Raw genomic sequence first — 24,061 nt, 5'->3', positions numbered from 1 at the left:
CTGCACCTAAAATCAAAAATTCTGCAACTTCATGCTGCTACGAAATTCACCCCTTTTACCCAAAATTCCAACTTTCAAAACAACAGAATATCATCCAAAAACCATATGAATCATACATATACGTAACACAATAATTATAAACGCATCATTACATCTGTCACGGCCGGCCAAAAATATTCGAGCGTTTTACATATTCAAAATACAGAGTCACCACCAAATTTTATTTATTTCAAAAGGAAAGGGAAAATATCGATGAAACCCACGAATAAAAAAGAAAAAGGATAAGATGGTCATCGCAACTAAATTAGGATTCGAGAGTCGGTTAAGTAAGGGGAGGGTATTAGCACCCCTCACCTCCATCATACTCGATGGGACTCATTTAGTTAATCTTGTGATTGATTGTTAGCGTGATGTTTACTTGTGTTCTTTATTAAGTTAGGAGAAAGAAAGAAAGGAATAAAATATGATTTTTTTTATTTATTGTGCTCGCCAAGACATTTGTATCTTGTGCCTACGTATTCCCTCGTACAATGGGAAAGTCAGAGCATCGTAGTTCGGGGTTAAACTACGAGTTTGTTGGTTGATTTTAGAGAGAGGTACTCGATCGCATTCAAACAATACTATGCACACATGTAGGGGTGTTTGCGGTGCGGTTTGGGCAGTTTTAACGAAAAAAATCATCCGAACCGCAAGAGAAAAAATTGTGCGGTTTGGTTTGGTTGGCTTTTAGAAAAAACCGAACCAAACCAATGCGGTTTGGTTCGGATTGGTTGGTTCGGTTTTTTACAAATATTTTATTGAGTCATACATACACATATAGATGACAACATAAATTTGTATTTAGAGATTCATACACTATCAAATAACAACAAAACTCGTCATATTTTGACAATAGCTTTTCATTTAATATGTAAAAATTAAATTAGACAAAAGTGGAATAATAAACATAAAATAATAGCATAAAAATGTAAAATTATTGTAATGAAAAAAATATAAGATACGAGAGATTAGTGATGAAAAACAAGAAATAAAGAGTTGAGAGATTAGAGAAGAAGATGGGTGATAAAAATGGAACTGAAATAGGAAACATTTGCATAAAAATGAGAAGGTGAAAAAGAAATAATATAAGAGAGTAGAGATTAGAGAAGATGAGAGAAGATGTTTGTTGCAAAGAAGGCCTGATAATGCTAGTAAAGATTAGAGAAGATCGGGACTGAAATCATATGTGTAAGGATAAGAAAATTGTTCGTAATCATAAGTTTAAGGTATAATAGGTTTAAGTTTGGGCTAGATGTGAGTTAAGTAAAAGTTAGGTTGTAACATGTAAGTTAATATGTGTACCTAAGAGGGGGGTGAATTAGGTGATGGTAGATTTTTGTCCTTTTATTCTTTAATGATCTTGTTGAGTGTGATGAAAGCAATAAAAGCGGAAAGTAAATGAACACACGATGTATACTGGTTCCCCTCACATGTCGAGAGTACTCCAGTCCCCTTGCCAACAAGTAAGAGATTTTACTATAATGTTAGGACTCTTACAAGACTCTTCCTAGTCCTTCTAAAGAGACAACGACCAAGAACAACTTTCTTGGATTTCAATAAGTCCTTAAGAGAACACCCTCCCTAAGGATACCTCTTGTTTCCAAAACTATGGACAACAAGGTTACAACCTTAAAATCTTATATCCACACTTGGAACAATAAGATGTAATCAATACAAACATAAAGAATTACAAGTGATTGAAAATTTTTGGTAATAAGTAAAGTTTTCTCACAATAGGTTATTATGTACTCAATGGAAATGATGAAGAAAATTTTCTAAGTATATGAAAGTGTATGCTGAAAATTTTCTTTCTCAAAGAAGAAGTTTGAACACAATGAAAATTTGAAAGCAAGAGCACAACTAAATGATTATGAAAAATTGATAGTATGTGTGTGTTTTCAAAAGGAATAAAGAAGCCTTTATATAGTGATAAACACCCTTCCAAAAGGCTGCAAAAACATTTTCAAAAAGGTGCAAATACATAGCTTAAAACTAATTTCGTATGGATGAAGAAACAATGAAAAGATGTGATGTATCAGTGGTAATCGGTTACCAAAAGCAGGGTAACCGGTTACCCACTCCCAAACGTTCATATTTGTCAAACTATTAACAGGGTAACCGATTACTGAAACTAGGGTAATCGATTACCCATACAAAAAACAGTGGGAGATCTTTTCAAAACATCAGTAACCGGTTACCATAATGCCAGTAACCGATTACTTCAACTAAAAAGCCAAAAAACATTTTGAGAGAGGCATTTATGCTGAAATGTGTTTTACCAAAAAACCTTTTAAATGCAATGCATGATATGAGTGATATTTCCATTGATTACACAATTATATCTAAGTGAGTTTTTCTTTAACTTATTTACCTTACATTTGATCAAGATATATTGAAGATTAAACTTGTATATTGAGAGAAGTCTTGATCCAAGTCCTTTGCAAAAAGCTATGGGGATGTTTTGTATTCATCAAAAACTCTTGAAGAAGCTTGTATTCACATTCTCCCCCTTTTTGATGATGACAAACCAATCTTAGATGAAAATATGAATAATATTGCTTTTGCTCCCCCTAACACCAATACTCCCCCTTTATGTAAGAGTATTTCTTGATTTTGAAAGTTGAGTATTCTTGAGCTACATATGGTTAGTAAAAGCAATCATATAGTTTTGAGATCTTTCTCCCCCTTTGTCGTTAACAAAAAGGAATGAAAGACTAATAAAAGTTAGAGTATATAAATGGTAAAAAGTATAGAGAGGATATATTTAATCCAAACATAACTCAAATATAATAATTCAAACACAATAACATAATGCAAACATTGTTTTTAGAACATGCAATTTAGACACACAACATTGAGGAAAATAACATAAAACTTGAACATAAAAAGATGATGAAAATTAAGCTAAATGATAATGAGATGAAATGACTATTCTTACTCATCCATGTTTTCTTCCTCTTCCTCCTCTTCTTCCTCTTCATTTTGGTTGTGAAGCATATCTATTTGGAGTTGAATGTTATTAAACCGGTTGATCATATAGGTGTCCATAGAACACATCTTGTTATAGGTTAACATTTGAAGGTTGTAGATAGCTTCATTGGTGTATCTTCCTTTGGGTATAGCGGGAGGTTGGTAGGGAGAATTTGGTTGTTGTGGTTCAACTTCTCGATAAACATATCTCCCTTCACGGTTTTGAAAAATGCCGGTATTTTTGGTGATGGTTGAAGTGTCGATCTCATTATCATTAGTCATGATGATTTTAGGTTCCCTTCTTAGAGCAATATCAAATTGAGGCAAAAGGCGAGAAATCATTCTAGCATAGGGTAGGCCACCGGTTAATTTAAGTTGATGCTCCATATTCCTTAAGATCATAGTTGCCCAATCGAATTTAATGTGGTTTTTGACCGCAAACATAATTATCAACTCGGTATCACTCACTTGAGAGTGGTTGGAATGTTTTGGAATCAAAATATAACTAATGAAAAAGTGAAGCACTGGATCACTCACAATTAAATTCTTCACCGGTAATACCAAACGGTCCGCCGTGTTAGCCTTGGCCGCGAAGCTCTCCCTAACCGATTCTCTTGAAATATCATAAAAGTAGCCATACCTAGTATAGTTCTCCCATGGAGGTGACATACCGTGAAGGATAGCCAAGCCGGTAGTGGGAATAGTTGAAAACTCCCTAAATTCTTCTAAGGTCAAGGAAATTTGTTTCCCTTGAACCTCACTAGACAAAGATAAATCATCCCCAATTTCAAAAGAACAATAGAAATCTTTCACTAAATCCGCATAGACTTCTCCATGGTCACTTACAAACCTATCCACTCTTTGGTATCTAAGCAATTCCGAAAATTGGAAGCTAGTGTTAGGAAATTTATGCAACATACCATACTTTGTTGCCATTAGAGGTCTCTTGCGGACATTGAAGGTGAGTCGTCAAGCTTTCAAGGATGGTGCCGTCAGATGCCTTGAAGAGCTTCAATCCATATGCTTGTTGCTTCTTGAAGATCTCATGATGAAAGTTAGGGTTTGGAGAAGATGATAGAGATGTTAGGTTTTAGATGGAGAGATGAAGGTTTGAGGTAATATAAAATAGGTAGAGAGTTTATGGGAATTTGAGAGTTTTTAAGAATAGTTATGAGATTGAATGTGAGGGTTGAATGGATTGAATGTGTAGTTAAGAGAGGTTTGAATGAGTTGAATGAGGTTTATGAGGGGTAGGTGGAAGAGATAAAAAAAGGAGATATGAGGAGAGAGAAAATAAAATTAAAAAAACTAGATGCATGCATGTATGCCACATAGGAACAAAGCATATAAAAAACATATAAAAAAACGTAACATTTCATGAAAACGAAAAATAATAAAAAAATTAAAAATTAAATGCCCAGGGTAACTGGTTACTGGGGTTTGGGTAACCGGTTACTCAATGTAAAAACCAATTTTTTTTCGTAAACGCCCAGTGGTAACCGGTTACTAGGGACTGGGTAACCATTTACTGATGCAGAAAATGCAAAAATTTCAATTATAACCATAGTAAAAACATGATGATCATAGAAGGAAGGCACCTTAATCAATTTTGAAGAGTTAGGCCAGATCACTTTCATCCAAAATGCCAAGTTCCCGACGGATTTTATAGAAAGCATCTTTTGAAAGTGGCTTTGTGAATATATCCGCGAGTTGATTTTGCGTATCTACAAATGTTATCTCAACGTCACCTTTGAACACGTGATCCCATATGAAGTGATGTCTGATATCTATGTGTTTCGTTTGGGAGTGCATCACTGGATTTTTTGTTATGTTGATCGCGCTTGTGTTATCACATCTTAGAGGAATACAGCCAAGGTTTAAACCATAGTCAAGTAGTTATTGTTTGAGCCATAAGATTTGAGCGCATCCACTTCCGGCTGCAATATATTCAGCCTCAGCAGTACTAAGTGACACGCTTGCTTGTTTCTTGCATGACCACGACACTAGAGCATTTCCCAAAATGTGACACGTTCCACTGGTGCTTTTGCGATCAGTTTTACAACTTGCATAGTCAACATCAAAATAACCAACTAAAGTATTCATACTACCTTTAGGATACCATAAGCCGACATTGGTTGTTCCTTTTAGATATTTAATGATTCGTTTGACTGCTGCAAGGTGAGATTCCTTAGGGTTGGCTTGATATCTGGCACATAAGCAGACGCTAAACATTATATCTGGTCTACTTGCCGTTAAGTATAAAAGTGAGCCGATCATTCCACGATATTTTGTGATGTTGATAGGATTGCCTGGTTCATCTGGATCAAGGTAGGTGCCAGATCCCATTGGTGTTGCACTATCTTTACTATTTTCCATCTCAAATTTCTTGATTAGTTCTTTGCAATATTTTAACTGATTGATGAAGATTCCATGCTTGAGTTGTTTGATTTGGAGACCAAGAAAGAAGTTTAATCTTCCCATCATGGACATTTCAAATTCTCCTTGCATATTTCATGGTTAGTCGACCCAAAAACAATATCATCTACATAAATTTGTACAAGTAAAGTATGACGATTGAATTTTTTAATAAAGAGAGTAGTATCTACTTTACCCTTTACAAACCCTTTTTCGATTAGGAAGGTACTTAGTCGATCATACCAAGCCCTTGGTGCTTGTTTTAGCCCATATAATGATTTCTTTAGTTTGAAGACATGAGTAGGATTCTTGTAGTCTTCAAACCCGGGGGGTTGCTTTACATAAACTTCTTCATTGATGATACCATTGAGAAAATCACTTTTTACATCCATTTGAAAAAGTTCAAAGTCTAATGAGCACGCATACGCAAGTAGTAATCTTATCGCCTCCAATCTAGCTACCGGAGCAAAGGTTTCTTCAAAGTCAATACCTTCTTCTTGATTGTACCCTTGTGCCACTAATCTTGCCCTGTTTCGAGTAATTATACCATTTTCGTCCATTTTATTCTTGAATACCCATTTGGTTCCAATGATACGTTTGTTTCTTGGATTTGGAACAAGTTCCCAAACATCATTTCGCTTGAATTGTTTTAACTCTTCTTGCATGGCAAGAATCCATTGGTCATCTTCTAGTGCTTGAGATACCTTGGAAGGTTCTATTTGTGAAACAAACGCCATATTCAAACATGCATCCTTGATATTTAATCGTGTAAACACTCCTTGACTAATCTCACCAATGACTTTATCAATTGGATGATCTCTATGAATCCTCCATTCTTTAGGTAGATCATTGGCATTTGATTCTTGTTGAATTGATTCTACTTGATCCTCATTATTTACTTTGGAAGATTCTCCTTTCAATTATGTTTGATCTTTGTTGTTATCTTTAGAGGCATCTCCATGATTCTCCGATTTATTTATCTTGGAAGTATCTTCTTGAGGGATTACTATTATATCATCATCATCATCATTACAAATAATATCCTCCTTGGAGGGGTTAGATTCATCAAAAGTTACATGCATAGATTCTTCAATTTTTAAAGTTCTTTTATTATATATTCTAAAAGCTTTACTAGAAAGAGAATAACCAAGAAATATACCTTCATCATATTTTTCATCAAACTTACCAAGGTTTTCTTTGTCATTGTTTAAGACAAAACACTTACATCCAAAGATGTGAAAGTAAGCAATATTTGGTTTCCTTCCTTTGAATAGTTCATATGGAGTGTTCTTTAAGATAGGTCTAATATTAACTCTATTACTTACAAAACATGTCGTACTTACCGCATCCGCCCAAAAGTATTTTGGTAGACTTGAATCGCTAAGCATTGTTCTTGCAAGTTCCACAAGAGACCTATTCTTTCTTTCCACTACTCCATTTTGTTGAGGAGTCCTTGGTGCCGAGAAATTATAAGATATTCCATGTTCTTCGCAAAATTCTTCAAAAGAAGCATTTTGAAATTCTCCACCATGATCACTCCTTACGAAGACTATAGATAATGACTTCTCATTTTGAATTTGCTTTGCATATTTCTTGAATTCTTTGAATGCGTCATTTTTCTGAACTAGAAAGAATGTCCAAGTGTATCTAGAGAAATCATCAACAATAACTAAATCAAATAGATTACCTCCGATACTTTTTATTCTTGATGGACCAAATAAGTCCATATGCAACAATTTTAGTGGTCTTGTAGTATACACCACATTCTTAGATTTGAAAGTTGATCTTGTTTGTTTCCCCTTTTGACATGCATCACAAAGTCGATCTTTGATAAACTTTATCTTAGGCAATCCAACGACAAGATCATGCTTGATTAATTTATTCGAATGTTCCATATGAATATGAGCACTTCTTTTGTGCCAAAGCCATGAGTCATTGTTGTTTGCCATGAGGCATTTCACCTTCAAAGACAAATCATCAAGAGAAATCATAAATATATTGTTAATTCTTTTACCTTTAAGTTTAACCTCATGTGTGACTTCATCTTCTATCAAGCATTCATCTTTAGTAAACTTGATCTTGAATCCTTTGCCACATAGTTGGCTAATACTAAGAAGATTGTGCTTTAGTCCTTCAACATAAAGAACATCTTCGATGGATGTGAAAGGTGGTGTGCCAACTTTCCTACGCCAAGGATCTTTCCTTTGTTGTTATCACCATAAGCAACATAACCCTTGGCTTAAGCTTTAGATTTGAAAATTTGTTGATATCTCCCGTCATATGCTTGGAACAACCACTATCGAGATACCATTGATTTGATGTGGTCTTCAAGCATACTTACAAAACAAATTAAGTTTTGTTACGTACCCAAACTGCTTTGGGTCCTTCATAATTAGTACCTTTCTTTACCCACACATAATGTCCACTTGCCACACTAAAGTTTCTAACATAGCAAGCATTAGGTGTATGGCCACTTATACTACAATAAAAGCATGTAGGAACAAAATTACTTTTATATCTAGGAACATAAGGTTTCTTTTTAGGACCATAAGGAACATAGGGTTTCTTTTTAGGATCATAAGGAACATAGGGTTTCTTTTTAGGAACATAAGTGTTAGAACAAGATTTGTTCTAATCAATATTCTTAGTTTTGATGATAACAAGGATATGAATTTTGTGTGAGATAATGTGGTACTCTAATACATTGCAATTTCCCTTTCAGGAAATATATAAAGAGTATGCACAAATCAGCGCTCAGAAGCTTTGTCTCAGAAGGTTCAGTATGCAACATCAGAACATGGTCTGGCAAGACATCAGAAGATGGTCAAGGCAGAATCAGAACATGGGTCTATGGAAGCATCAGAAGAACTTGAGATCAGAAGCAGAAGCACTGAAGTTCTCATGGTATCACGCTCAAAAGCACTTCAAGGTCAAAAGACAAGAAGATGCTATGCACCATGCTGTTTGACTCTGATGATATTCAAACGTTGTATACACAAACATCATATCAGAAGAAAGTACAGGTGGCAGGCTACGCTGACTGACAAAAGGAACGTTGGAAGCTATTAAAGGCAACGTCAGTAGACACAGCGTGAACAAGGCTCGAGGTAGTTGACAAAAGCGTGAAACATTAAATGCAATGCTGTACGGAATACGCAAAGCATTAAATGCTCCTAACGGTCATCTTCTCAAGTGCCTATAAATATGAAGTTCTGATGAGAAGCAAGGTGACCAATCCTGAACGACCTTATTCTGAAAAACTTGCTGAAACGCTGTTCAACTCAAAGCTCAGAAACTTCATCTTCATCAAAGCTCACTACATTGCTGTTGTAATATATTAGTGAGATTAAGCTTAAACGTTAAGAGAAATATCACAGTTGTGATTATAGCTTTTCAGAAGCATTTGTAATACTCTTAGAATTGATTACATTAATTTGTAAGTAACTAGAGTGATCAAGTGTTGATCAGGATACTCTAGGAAGTCTTAGCTTGTGTCTAAGCAGTTGTAATTAGAGTGATCATGTGGTGGTCAGGATACTCTAAGAAAGTCTTAGCTTGTGTCTAAGCATTTGTTCCTAGAGTGATCAGGTTGTGATCAGGATACTCTAGAAGACTTAGTCGTGGGCTAACTGGAAAACCATTGTAATCTGTTGCGATTAGTGGATTAAATCCTCAGGTGAGGTAAATCACTCCGTGGGGGTGGACTAGAGTAGTTAAGTTAACAACGAACCAGGATAAAAATAACTGTGCAAATTGTTTTTATCGTTCAAGTTTTTAGACTACACTTATTCTAACCCCCCCTTTCTAAGTGTTTTTCTATCCTTCAATTGGTATCAGAGCGCCGGTTCTAAGGTGCAAGCACTTAACCGTGTTTAGAAAAGATTCAGGAAGAGAAAAACGCTTCAGTAAAAGATGGCTGGTGAAATTCCAACAAATACATCTGCATCTACATCTGGCTCTGCTGAGCAATACAATGGTAACAATGGTTATACTAGACCACCAGTATTTGATGGTGAAAACTTTGAATACTGGAAAGATAAACTGGAAAGTTACTTTCTTGGTCTAGATGGTGAATTATGGGATCTTCTGATGGATGGTTACAAACATCCAGTGAAAGCCAGTGGCGTAAGGCTTACAAGGCAAGAAATGGATGATGATCAGAAGAAGCTTTTCAAGAATCATCATAAATGTAGGACTGTTTTGCTGAATGCTATCTCTCATGCTGAGTATGAGAAGATATCTAACACGGAAACTGCCCATGATATATATGAGTCATTGAAAATGACCCATGAGGGAAATGCTCAAGTCAAGGACAATAAAGCTCTCGCTCTAATCCAGAAATATGAAGCCTTCAAGATGGAGGATGATGAAGATATTGAGAAGATGTTCTCAAGATTTCAAACTCTAAATGCTGGATTGAGAGTTCTGGATAAAGGCTACCCAAGGCTGATCATGTAAAGAAGATCATCAGAAGCTTACCCAGAAGATGGGGTCCAATGGTGACTGCATTCAAGATTGCCAAGAATCTGAATGAAGTTTCGTTGGAAGAGCTTATCAGTGCCTTGAGAAGCCATGAAATAGAGCTGGATGCAAACGAGCCTCAGAAGAAAGGTAAGTCTATTGCATTAAAATCTAATGTTAAAAAATGCACTAACGCTTTTCAGGCTAGAGAAGAAGATCCTGAAGAATCAGAATCTGAAGAAGAAGATGAACTGTCCATGATCTCCAGAAGGGTAAACCAACTCTGGAAGAGCAAGCAAAGGAAGTTCAGAGGCTTCAGAAGTTCAAAGAGATTTGAACGAGGAGAATCTTCTGGTGACAGAAGATCTGACAAGAAGAAGGCTGTCTGCTATGAGTGCAATGAGCCTGGACATTACAAGAACGAGTGTCCAAAACTTCAGAAGGAGAATCCCAAGAAGAAGTTTCATAAGAAGAAAGGTCTTATGGCAACATGGGATGATTCTGAATCAGAATCAGAATCAGACTTTGAAGAAGAACAAGCCAACTTCGCGCTGATGGCTACAGAAGATGATGGATCAGAATCTACATCAGAATCAGATTCTGAAGAGGTATTTTCTGAACTGTCTAGAGAAGAGTTAGTTTCCAGTTTAACAGAACTTCTGGAACTCAAGGCTCATCTTAGTATCAAATACAAAAAGCTGAAAAAGCAGTTTGAATTTGAAACTAAGAAGCTGGAATTGGAAAATTCTGAACTGAAGGAAAAAGTTTTAAATCTATCCAAAGATAGTGGATCTCCTTCTGAAACAGAAAAATCCATTCCTAGCATGAATCATATTCTGAAAGAATATGACTCGAGCTTCAGAAAGTTCTTATCTAGAAGTATTGGCAGAAGTCATCTTGCTTCTATGATATATGGTGTTTCTGGAAAAAGAAGGTTTGATTTTGGCTATGAGGGTGATACCTCACATAAATTTGAACCTGTTGATGATCTGAAGATCACATACAAGCCATTGTATGATCAGTTCAAATATGGCCATGCACATGATATTAGGCTCACTTCACATGCACAGAAGTTTAACACTGTTCACACCAAGAAGCTTGTGACACATCCTAAGAAATATCATGCTGACAAACCTAAAGAATATCATGTTGTTCCTCCTGTTAAATATTCTGCTAAACCCAAGTTCAATCAGAACTTGAGGAGAACTAACAAGAAAGGACCCAAGAAATTGTGGGTACCTAAGGAGAAGATAATTTCTGTTGCAGATATCCTTAGCGGCAAAGAGGACAAAAAGCAAAATGTCATGGTACCTGGACTCTGGGTGCTCGCGACACATGACGGGAAGAAGGTCTACATTCCAAGACCTGGTGCTTAAGCCAGGTGGAGAAGTCAAGTTTGGAGGAGATCAGAAGGGAAAAATCATTGGTTCTGGAACCATAAGTCTTGGTAACTCTCCTTCCATAACTAATGTACTTCTTGTAGAAGGATTAACGCATAACTTATTGTCCATAAGTCAATTAAGTGACAATGGTTATGATATAATCTTCAATCAAAAGTCTTGCAAGGCTGTAAGTCAGAAGGATGGCTCAATCCTATTTACAGGCAAGAGAAAGAACAACATTTATAAGATTGATCTTTCTGATCTTGAGAAGCAGAAGGTGACTTGTCTGATGTCTGTTTCTGAGGAGCAATGGGTCTGGCACAGAAGATTAGGACATGCTAGTTTGAGAAAGATTTCTCAGATTAACAAACTAAATCTGGTTAGAGGACTCCCAAATCTGAAATACAAATCAGATGCTCTTTGTGAAGCATGTCAGAAGGGCAAGTTCTCCAGACCTGCATTCAAGTCTAAGAATGTTGTTTCTTCCTCAAGGCCGTTAGAACTCTTGCACATTGATCTGTTTGGCCCAGTCAAAACAGCATCTGTCAGAGGGAAGAAATATGGATTAGTCATTGTAGATGATTATAGCCGCTGGACATGGGTAAAGTTCTTGAAACACAAGGATGAGTCTCATTCAGTGTTCTTTGAATTCTGCACTCAGATCCAATCTGAGAAAGAGTGCAAAATCATAAAGGTCAGAAGTGATCATGGTGGCGAATTTGAGAACAGATTCTTTGAGGAGTTCTTCAAAGAAAATGGTATTTCCCATGATTTCTCTTGTCCTAGAACTCCACAGCAAAATGGAGTTGTAGAGCGAAAGAATAGGACTCTACAAGAAATGGCCAGAACCATGATCAATGAAACCAATATGGCTAAGCATTTCTGGGCAGAAGCAATAAACACTGCGTGTTATATTCATAATAGAATCTCTATCAGACCTATTCTAAATAAGACTCCTTATGAATTGTGGAAGAACAGAAAGCCCAACATTTTATATTTCTATCCTTTTGGATGTGTATGTTTTATTCTGAATACTAAAGATTATCTTGGTAAGTTTGATTCTAAAGCACAAAAGTGTTTCCTTCTTGGATATTCTGAACGCTCTTAAGGCTACAGAGTATACAATACTGAAACATTGATTGTAGAAGAATCAATCAATATCAGGTTTGATGATAAGCTTGGTCTTGAGAAACCAAAGCAGTTTGAGAATTTTGCAGATTTTGATATTGATATATCAGAAGCAGTAGAACCAAGAAGCAAAGCTGCAGAAGCTGGCAGTCTCAGAAGCAATGGATCAGAAGATCAAGTTGTTGCATCTTTAGAGAATCTCAGGATTTCTGAAGAGCCAACAGTAAGAAGATCACCTAGACTTGCTTCAGCTCATTCAGAAGATGAGATCCTTGGGAAGAAAGATGATCCCATCAGAACAAGGGCATTCCTTAAGAACAATGCAGAATGTCAATTAGGTCTTGTTTCTTTGATCGAGCCAACTTCTGTGGATCAAGCTCTAGAAGATCCAGACTGGATAATTGCCATGCAAGAAGAACTCAATCAGTTTACAAGGAATGATGTATGGGACTTGGTTCCTAGACCAAAAGGTTTTAACATCATCGGCACTAAGTGGGTGTTCAGAAACAAGCTAAGCGAGAAGGGAGAAGTGGTAAGAAACAAAGCCAGACTGGTTGCTCAAGGTTATAGTCAGCAAGAAGGGATTGACTACACAGAAACCTTTGCACCAGTGGCCAGTTTAGAATCTATTCGTCTATTAATTTCTTTTGCCACTCAACATAACATCACTCTTTATCAGATGGATGTCAAGAGTGCCTTCTTAAATGGTTATATAGATGAAGAAGTTTATGTCCATCAACCTCCTGGTTTTGAAGACTCCAAGTCTCCAAATCATGTTTTTAAATTAAAGAAATCATTATACGGATTGAAGCAAGCTCCGAGAGCTTGGTATGAACGTTTAAGTTCTTTCCTTCTGGAAAATGGTTTCACTAGAGGAAAAGTGGACACTACTCTCTTTTGTAAAACCTTTAAAAAGGATATTTTAATATGTCAAATATATGTTGATGATATCATCTTTGGAACATCTAATGCTACACTTGGAAAGGAGTTTGCTGAGTCTATGCAGGCTGAATTTGAAATGAGCATGATGGGAGAACTCAAGTATTTCCTTGGGATTCAAATCAACCAAACTTCTGATGGAACCTATGTTCATCAAATGAAGTATGTGAAAGAACTTCTAAAGAAGTTTAATCTTTCTGAAAGCAAATAAGCCAAAACTCCTATGCATCCAACATGTGTCCTAGGTAAGGATGAGGTAAGTAAGAAGGTAGATCAGAAGTTGTACAGAGGTATGATTGGATCTCTTCTATACCTAACTGCTTCTAGACCTGACATTCTCTTCAGTGTTTGTTTGTGTGCTAGATTCTAATCAGATCCGAGAGAATCTCATTTAACTGCGATTAAGAGAATTCTGAGGTATCTGAAAGGTACTACTAATGTTGGTTTAGTTTACAGAAGATCCAAAGATTACAACTTAGTAGGATTCTGTGATGCTGACTATGCTGGAGATAGAATAGAAAGGAAGAGCACTTCTGGAAGTTGTCAATTTCTTGGAAGTCATCTGATCTCATGGTACAGCAAGAAGCAAGCTACAATTGCCCTCTCAACAACAGAAGCAGAATATGTTGCTGCTGCTGGTTGTAGCACACAAATGCTCTGGATGAGAAGTCAGCTAGAAGATTATCAAATATATGAGAGTAACATTCCTATTTTCTGTGATAATACTTCTGCTATATGTTTATCTAAGAATCCTATCTTACATTCAAAAGCTAAACATATTGAGATTAAACATCATTTCATAAGGGACTATGTTCAGAATGGTGTTATATCTTTAAACTTTGTGGATATAGACCATCAATGGGCTGATATCTTTACAAAACCCCTTGCTGAAGATAGGTTTAAGTTCATTCTGAAGAATATCAGTATGGATTTATGCCTAGAATGAGAAGATGAGAAGATCTTATGTATGAGTATCTTCTGAAATGAGATTGGAGTAGTCTTTTATAAGAAGTTCTGATTGTGATCAATTAGAAGTAGTGATTCTGTTATTACTAACGTTTCATTGTCTAAGTTGGCTCGGAATCTCTTTAAAAGTAAACCAGCTGTAACTGGCTATCCAGATGGTAAACACGTGTTCACTATTTCTGGACAAGCGTGCGTGCAGTTAAGGGGACGCCTACTTAGGTAACTGTGCAAATCACTTCTTTTGTCATTATTATCTCTCCCCACGTCATGTAACATTAAATGCTATCCATCATTTCCTTTTTTTTAATACTCTTCAAACGTTTCTTTTCCCTCTTATATTTCTCTCTCTTTCATTCTGTTTCTTTTTCGCTCTCTCTCTTTGCATTCATATCATAAACCCTAGCAGTTTTCACTATCTGTAACTTCATCATGAATCCTTCCTCAAGTTCTGCAAATCAAGAATCTGATCGTAAACAAAAGAGGAAGGCAACTGATGAACCAGAAAACAAACCAAAAAGAGTAAGGATCACCTATGACCCTCTCAAGGTGAATCCCTTTGAAGCTATGATGTCTGGAAACTACTCTAGACGTGTGTATCAACCCCTTGATGGTATCCCTCAATCACCTCCCTCTTCACAGACTTCCACCACCTCTTCCTCTTCTTTCACTTCTTTGGAACCACCATCTTCACCATCTGATATCCTTTCTCCTGCAACCCATCCCACAGATATCTCCTCATCTCTCTCACACCCTTTTCCCACCAGAACTCCTAACCCCTACAGTTTTGTGTTTCCTGACTCCAGATTCACTGTCAACCCTCCAACACCTACCACTCATTCTTTTCTAGAGCTTTTACACTCAGATGTAAATAGCTGGTTGAAGATTCTGGGTGCTTCTCACCTTAATCATCTGGATGAGTATGCTACCTGCAACCTCTGGGAAGCCTTTCGCCAGGATTTTCTGGTTAGGGCTACGGATGTCTAGAGAATGATCATGACTGAAGCACCTGGGGCTCGTGGTCTTCTCTTGGAAGTTGGTGAAAGCAGTTATCACCATCTCATCAGGAACAGAAGAGTTCTTGAAGAGAGGATACCTGCAGATGAGATGGTAGAAGAAAATCCCTGCAAGATATCTTGTGCTGACTGGAGATTTTCAATGGTTGTTTGATTGGTTCAGAATGAACCCTTCTGAAAGTGCTCCTCACATGATCTTTCCAGAAGTGGTTTATCCTGCTGAAGTTGCTGGTCCTACTCCTCCAACAAACCTAGCAGCTATTCTTCAGGCGTTGGAAGTTGGAGCTTCCGAGTTGCCTGAACCAGAATATGTTGAGGCTGCTCCTGAGTCAGACTCAGATGTTGAGATGGAAGGTACAGAAGCTGAAGACCTCCCAGAAGATCGTCCTGCTAAGATTGATGTCCCTGTTGGCAGAAATTCTGGTGCTTCTTCTTCTGGTGTACCCTCAGCTCTGATGGAGACCTTGGAAGCTCTGCATCAGAATCAAGCTATGCTGGCTTCTCGTTTGGATGCGCAAGAAGCAGCCAACACTGAGTTTCGCTCCTTCATGGCAAGGCAAACTGAGAGCACTGACGGGGTTCATGACATTCTGGCGCAGATTTTGTCTAAGCTAGGGTCTTAGTCTTTGGTCTTTGTAGTTTTCTTTGTTTGATTGCATCTGTCATTCTGCATACATCTTTTGTAATCCTGCTTGTTTAATCAATGAAAAGTTTAATTCTGTTTCTTTCCTTTGTCGTTTTCTACATCTGAATCTTTTATATTCTTTTTGATGTTATGACAAAAAGGGGGAGAAAATATATGATAAATGATTTGATTAAATATTATCAGTTACCGGGTAAAAAGGCCCCACATTACTAACAGAACTTGCAAAGTTCTATGCTTTAAGTTGTGTTGCTGCAGGAATTGAAGATTAAAGATCAACATGAAAAGCAACAAGATAAATCAAGTTCTTGGATTCTTGAAGCAAGAAGGAAGAATGTTCAGATATTCTGATGATAGAATATGATTTGAAACATTATGTCTATTTGTTCTGATACATTCTATATGGCTCTGAAACATATTATGTGTTCTGAAACATATTCTATGTTCTGACTCATTCATGCTGACTTTTGTCGTTTAGTTTTGTTCTGTAACATTTCAGGATGTAGAGATGCTCTGATGATGCTCTGGTACATTCAACAATGTTCTGATACAATCTAGCATGAAGTGATGTAAGAAGAAATTCAAGCTCTGAAGCTGTCCAAATGGAAGCAGGAATCTGAAGCTGTGAATGTTCTGAAGATGTAAATAAATTCAAGTTCTGAAGCTGTCCAAATGGAAGCTGGAATCAGAAGCTGTGAATGTTCTGAAGATCTAAAGAAATTCAAGTTCTGAAGCTGTCCGATGGAAGCAGGAATCAGAAGCTGTGAATGTTCTGAAGATCTAAAGAAATTCAAGTTCTGAAGCTGTCCAATGGAAGCAAAAGTCAGAAGCTGTGAATGTTCTGAGGATCTAAAAGAAATTCAATGTTCTGAAGCTGTCCTATGGAAGCAGAAATCAGAAGTCATGAATGTTCTGAAGATCAAGCACTGTGAACGTCTCTACCGAAATAATCAGGGAAGTCTTTTATTTATAAAATTCTACTAGTATTAATTTCAGGGGGAGATTATTCATCTCAGGGGGAGATTGTTAATCTCAGTGGGAGACATATTCACATGCTTATGCTATAGCTGTGTAAATTGTCTTTAGTCGTCCGCTCTTTCTGATCGCAAATTCATATCATTTATATATGTTTTTGTCATCATCAAAAAGGGGGAGATTGTTAGAACAAGATTTGTTCTGATCAATATTCTTAGTTTTGATGATAACAAGGATATGAATTTTGTGTGAGATAATGTGGTACTCTAATACATTGCAATTTCCCTTTCAGGAAATATATAAAGAGTATGCACAAATCAGCGCTCAGAAGCTTTGTCTCAGAAGGTTCAGCATGCAACATCAGAACATGGTCTGGCAAGACATCAGAAGATGGTCAAGGCAGAATCAGAACATGGGTCTATGGAAGCATCAGAAGAACTTGAGATCAGAAGCAGAAGCACTGAAGTTCTCATGGTATCACGCTCAGAAGCACTTCAAGGTTAGAAGACAAGAAGATGCTATGCACCAAGCTGTTTGACTCTGATGATATTCAAACGTTGTATACACAAACATCAGATCAGAAGAAAGTACAGGTGGCAGGCTACGCTGACTGACAAAAGGAACGTTGGAAGCTATTAAAGGCAACGTCAGTAGACACAGCGTGAACAAGGCTCGAGGTAGTTGACAAAAGCGTGAAACATTAAATGCAATGCTGTACGGAATATGCAAAGCATTAAATGCTCCCAATGGTCATCTTCTCAAGTGCCTATAAATATGAAGTTCTGATGAGAAGCAAGGTGACCAATCCTGAACGAACTTATTCTGAAAAACTTGCTGAAACGCTGTTCAACTCAAAGCTCAGAAACTTCATCTTCATCAAAGCTCACTATATTGCTGTTGTAATATATTAGTGAGATTAAGCTTAAACGTTAAGAGAAATATCACAGTTGTGATTATAGCTTTTCAGAAGCATTTGTAATACTCTTAGAATTGATTACATTAATTTGTAAGTAACTAGAGTGATCAAGTGTTGATCAGGATACTCTAGGAAGTCTTAGCTTGTGTCTAAGCAGTTGTAATTAGAGTGATCACGTGGTGGTCAGGATACTCTAAGAAAGTCTTAGCTTGTGTCTAAGCATTTGTTCCTAGAGTGATCAGGTTGTGATCAGGATACTCTAGAAGACTTAGTCGTGGGCTAAGTGGAAAACCATTGTAATCTGTTGCGATTAGTGGATTAAATCCTCAGGTGAGGTAAATCACTCCGTGGGGGTGGACTGGAGTAGTTTAGTTAACAACGAACCAGGATAAAAATAACTGTGCAAATTGTTTTTATCGTTCAAGTTTTTAGACTACAATTATTCAAACCCCCCCTTTCTAAGTGTTTTTCTATCCTTCAATAAGGTTTCTTAGAATGATGATGAACCACTTTAGACTTGTTAACTTTATCTTGAGATGTTTGATCAATTGCTTTCACAAATACAGTTTTGTTAGTATATGGTTTTGAGAACTTTGAATAACCAAGTCCAATTTTATCATTAGAATACCTTTGTTGACTAAGGATACCCTCTAAACCAATTTGTCCTTTTTCATATCTTTCAAGGACTCTCTTTAATTGAACAATTTGAAAAGAAAGAGATTCACAATTATTACATGTAGATTTTTGTTCTATTTTATCAACATATTGTTTCTTTTCAACTTCGAAATCTTTTTGCATGATATCCATTTTCTCTTCAAGAGTTTTGATTTGTTTCTCTTGAGTTGATATGGTTCTATATAATATTTTGCATTCATTCAATAATTCATTTATGGCACCTTGTGCATCATTATCGAAAATAGAGAATTCACTACTAACCTCATCGTTCTCATCATCAGAATGGTGTGAAGCCATCAATGCTAGATTTGCACTTTCATCGCTATCCGAATCGGATGATGAACTTATCTCATTATCTTCCCATGCAACACAAGCCTTTTTGTTCTTGAAGTCCTTTTTGCTTTGACACCATAATTCTTGGAGAGTTTAGGACACTTCGGCTTTATATGACCTTTCTTTCCACATTCGTAACATGTAATATCTTGTGTAGAAGTGGAAGCCTCATTTTCCTGAAATGTTTATTTCTTTTCATATAAGAAGAAGATTTATCATTTTTACCAAAGAACTTACCAAGTCTCTTAACAAGGAGCGTGAAATTTTCATCTTCAATCGGTGAATCATCGTTCATAGAATCTACTTTCAAAGTAATGCCTTTGGATTTTGAATCTAAACTTTCATGCTTTTGAAGTCTTCCGAGTTCCGTTTCGTATTCTTGGAGTTTTTCGAACAATGTTGCGGAAGTCATTTTTTTTAAATTCTTCTTCTCAGATATTGCCATTACTTTTGGTTGCCATTCTCTGGTTAAGGATCTTAGAATTTTTAGATTTTGTTCCTCGGTAGAGATTTTCTTTCCAAGAGCGTCTAGATGATTTACTAAGTGAACAAATCTCTTTTATAGATCAAGAATGGTTTCTTTGGGCTGCATTCTAAACCATTCATATTCTTGACTCAAAGTATTTAATCTCGATCTCTTAACTTCAACGGTTCCTTCATGAGTTTCTACTAATGTATCCCATATTTGTTTAGCCGTTGTACATGCCGAAACACGAAAGAACTCGTTCATGCTAAGTGCTCCTTGAAGAAGATTGATAGTCTTTTTGTCAGCAAGAACCTTGTTTCTATCATTATCATCTCATGATGCTTTAGGTTTATCTGATCTAACACCATTGACGACAGTTGTAGGAACATGAGGACCTTATAGGACAGCCACCCATACTTCTTCTCCTTGTGCTTCTAAACGAGCCCTCATACGAATTTTCCAAAAGTCGAAGTATTGTCCACAGAACAATGGAGGTTTGTTGTTGCTACCACCGTCTTTAAAAACTGGATTTGGATTTGCGGAAAAAATATGGATCTTTTAGGAACAGGTTACCTATAACCTGCTCTGATGCCAATTGAAAGTTAATATGTGCGCCTAAGAGGGGTTGAATTAGGTAATGGTATATTTTTGTCCTTTTATTCTTTTATGATCTTGTTGAGTGTGATGAAAGCAATAAAAGCAGAAAGTAAATGAACACACGATGTATACTGGTTCCCCTCACAGGTCGAGAGTACTCAAGTCCCCTTACCAACAAGCAAGAGATTTTACTATAATGTTATGACTCTTACAAGACTCTTTCTAGTCCTTCTAAAGAGACAACAACCAAGAACACCTTTCTTGGATTTCAATAAGTCCTTAAGAGAACACTCTCCCTAAGGATACCTCTTGTTTCCAAAACTATGGACAACAAGGTTACAACCTTAAAATCTTATATCCACACTTGGAACAATAAGATGTAATCAATACAAACATAAAGAATTACAAGTGATTGAAATTTTTTGGTAATAAGTAAAGTTTTCTCACAATAGGTTATTATGTACTCAATGGAAATGATGAAGAAAATTTTCTAAGTATATGAAAGTGTATGCTGAAAATTTTCTTTCTCAAAGAAGAAGTTTGAACACAATGAAAATTTGAAAGCAAGAGCACAACAAAATGATTATGAAAAATTGATAGTATGTGTGTGTTTTCAAAAGGAATAAACAAGCCTTTATATAGTGATAAACACCCTTCCAAAAGGCTACAAAAACATTTTCAAAAAGGTGCAAATACATGGCTTAAAACTAATTTCGTATGGCTGAAGAAAGAACGAAAAGATGTGATGTTTCAGTGGTAATCGGTTACCAAAAGCAGGGTAACCGGTTACCCACCCCCAACGTTCATATTTTTCAAACTTTTAACAGGGTAACTGATTACTGAAACTAGGGTAATCGATTACCCATACAAAAAATAGTGGGAGATCTTTTCAAAACATCAGTAACCGGTTACCATAATGCCAGTAACCGATTACTTCAACTAAAAAGCCATAAAACATTTTGAGAGAGGCTTTTATACTGAAATGTGTTTTACCAAAAAACCTTTTAAATGCAATGCATGATATGAGTGATATTTCCATTGGTTACACAATTATATCTAAGTGAGTTTTTCTTTAACTTATTTACCTTACATTTGATCAAGATATATTGAAGATTAAACTTGTATATTGAGAGAAGTCTTGATCCAAGTCCTTTGCCAAAAGCTATGGTGATGTTTTGTCTTCATCAAAAAATCTTGAAGAAGCTTGTCTTCACATAACATAATGCGGTTTGATTCGGTTTGGTTCGGGTTACAAAATACAAACCGCAAACCGAACTGAACAGTGCGGTTTTGTTAAAAGATGACCCAATCAAATCCGAACCATATGCAGTTTTTTGCGGTTTTGGTTTGGTTTGGTTTGCAGTTTTCTATTGGGTTGGTTTAATTTTGAACACCCCTACACACATGTATAAGAGATTTGTTTGCATCACTATGAGAATGGATAACTAAATCAAGAGTAAGACGAGATTTTGGCCATCATCGCATTCGAGTGGAAAATATTCGATCTTCACATGTGGAAGTATAATTGCATTTGAATTTGACTAAGTGTCTCGTTTATGAAAAGGAGTTTGAAATGAAAAGTCAAGATGACAAAAGGTGTGAATGAATTTGTTCATTAAGAGAATACAAGCATTCAAACAAAGGCTTAACGGCCATCGCCTAAATGCTTTTAAAGAGCAACTTGCACAAGTATGTACAAACCCCTCTTGATTCATCCATCATCGATTAAACTCAATTTGATTATTTAAAGCGTTTTTTTTTGAATTTTTTTGATTAAGAGAATTGGGAAAAAAGTGCTTGGTGTTGACCAAGGTTTATTAAGATTGTTTCGAATGAATGAATTTAGTACGAGATCAAGCGTACGAACATATAAGAATATGGCAAGTAATTCATGCAACAATTCTAGCAAGATTATATCTAAAAGATGAACAACTTAGGAAAAGAAAATCTTTTTGATCTTTTGAAAATATTTGAAAGAAATCCGAAACATACATCTAAAGAGAAAATATTTTTGGTCTTTTTAATTTGATAAAAATATTAAATATTTTTTTTGTGATTTTCATATGTATAAAAAGAAATATTTTGTTTTATCATTTTTCAATAAACTAAAATTATTATTTAAAAAAACAAAAAAAAATAGATGGGCTAGGGGGTTTATTCAGAATTGACACAAGGCCCATGGAAAATAAAAGAAATTCAGCCAAATATCAAGAGGAGATCATTGGGCTGGACCGAGTCAACCCGGATCCAAAGCCCTCACTCGGGTTAGGCATTCAGTTGGGGCAAAGAAACCCTAAGGCTTTGTTTGGATTGATGGAACCGGATGGAGCGGAGCGGAATGGGATGGAATAAAATGATATTCCATTGTTTGGATAATTTAAAAACGGATGGAACGGAGCGGAATAGAGTGGTATGGATTCCATTCCATTCCATCACTTACCACCATTTTTCTTACCCTCCGATTTGGGCGGAATGAACAACTTAACTTGTTCCGTCCTAAAATTTCCAAACAATGGAATGATATCTTCGTTCCGCTCCGTTCCACTCCGCTCCATCCCACTCCGCTCCGCTCCATTCCGCTCCATTAATTTTATGATATCCAAACATAGCCTAAATGGCAAATCAAACTCAGATCAACTGAATCCAAATTGCGTCTCTCTTCAAATGCACAAGAAGAAAAATGTTCCTCTCATCACACCTCTCACTCAATACTCTCTCTCGATTCATGCTATTTTGGTTTTCTTCATTTGTATCTTACTGTGAAATCGAAAACGAACTCAACCGAAATCCCAACCCTCTTTCAAGAACGGTCACGCTCAATAGAGAAATCAAACATTGAAATGGTAAAGGAAGTAATCATAATCAAAGATCGATCCCCAAACGACGTATTCGAACAAGTGAAGCACACAAATGCTAATGACAGCAAGATTTGTACATAAGTCGTCTATTCTCATCGCAAATATTTGGTCTCCCTCACGGATCAAGTGAACTCTGAGGTTCACGATCGAATTAGGATCATTCCGACTGCTCAAAGGTAAGACCATATACTGTGTTTATGCAAGATTCCGAAAATCTAAGTTTCTAAGTGTTAAGTGTATGTTTATGCAAGATATGATCATGTGGTTATAAGCATATAAGAGCAAACAATCGGAACATTTACAAGTAACACGCAAAGCCTTCCCCCAACAGTTAACCCCGACCCCAAACTACTATATCTCATCGTTACATCTTACAACACCAGTGTTAATGGCATAAAAAGAAGAACTACAGTGTAAATATTAAGGGAAGGTATCAAGTATGGAAAGAATGCCTCAAGATTCTTACGGGTAACTCTTGTTCTTCTTCCTCTAATAGCGTAGCTTTATGTTGTTGGTTGAGTGCAGGTTTTAGGCTCAATCAAGTAGAGTTTTAGTGTGACACTCCCCTGATTTAGTGAGAATGGAGAGCCTTTGGTGAGGTGAATGGAGGGTTTTCTAAGTTTTTCGTGGTGGCTTTTTTCTCTTGTTGTTATAGAATTCTCTGTTAGGGTTTTTCAGTATTAGAATGTGGCTGCCTGAGGGTTTGAATAAAGTTTTGTGAGATATTGCTGGATTGAATTGAGAGGTTTTCGCCTCCCCCTTTGCAGAGTTGCTGTATCTGTTTATATATGCTCAGATTTAGGGTTTGAGAGGGAATTTTTGAAATAGCACCCTTGTTCGATGAAATTAAGAATGATATATGGAGTATCTCCAGCATTGAACAGAGGAAAATCATTGATTTGGACTCTCCTTTGATTAATGAAGTTTTTTGTATAGGAAGTGGGTGGATAGACAATCTCATTGATGATCTTCATTTTCTTAAGGTTCTTTCCACTTAGAGTTTTTCCACATATTGGTTCTAATTCTTCCACCAGGTTTGCCTCTGCTAAATGAGCTACTAGGCCATTTTCAGTCAGAATATCTGAAATCAATCTTGAAAGAGGAATCCAATTTCTTTGAACATTAACATTCCGATTTTCTATGGACTCGTTGACATGAGTCCACAAATGTTTCAAGAGAATATATGATAGATCAATCTTGATGTCTTTACCTAGACAGTAAAGAAGAAATTGTTGATTCGGTATTAACATAATCTAAAGAGCTTGTTGCTTTCCGATGGAAGATA

The 24,061-nt window shown here is 36.4% G+C and overlaps 1 protein-coding gene across 1 annotated transcript; it reads right to left on the bottom strand.

The window, feature by feature from the left end:
* Positions 1-4,905: 4,905 nt before the first annotated feature.
* LOC131632968 (secreted RxLR effector protein 161-like) lies at positions 4,906-5,490 on the bottom strand. The gene has a single exon (XM_058903675.1). The coding sequence runs from the start codon at positions 5,488-5,490 to the stop codon at positions 4,906-4,908; it is 585 nt and encodes a 194-aa protein (XP_058759658.1).
* Positions 5,491-24,061: the final 18,571 nt, after the last annotated feature.

The sequence above is a fragment of the Vicia villosa genome, unplaced genomic scaffold (assembly GCF_029867415.1).
Source record: "Vicia villosa cultivar HV-30 ecotype Madison, WI unplaced genomic scaffold, Vvil1.0 ctg.001057F_1_1, whole genome shotgun sequence".
Taxonomy (NCBI): domain Eukaryota; kingdom Viridiplantae; phylum Streptophyta; class Magnoliopsida; order Fabales; family Fabaceae; genus Vicia; species Vicia villosa.
Note: the sequence above shows the minus strand (reverse complement) of the source record. Positions and strands in the feature narration are given on the sequence as shown.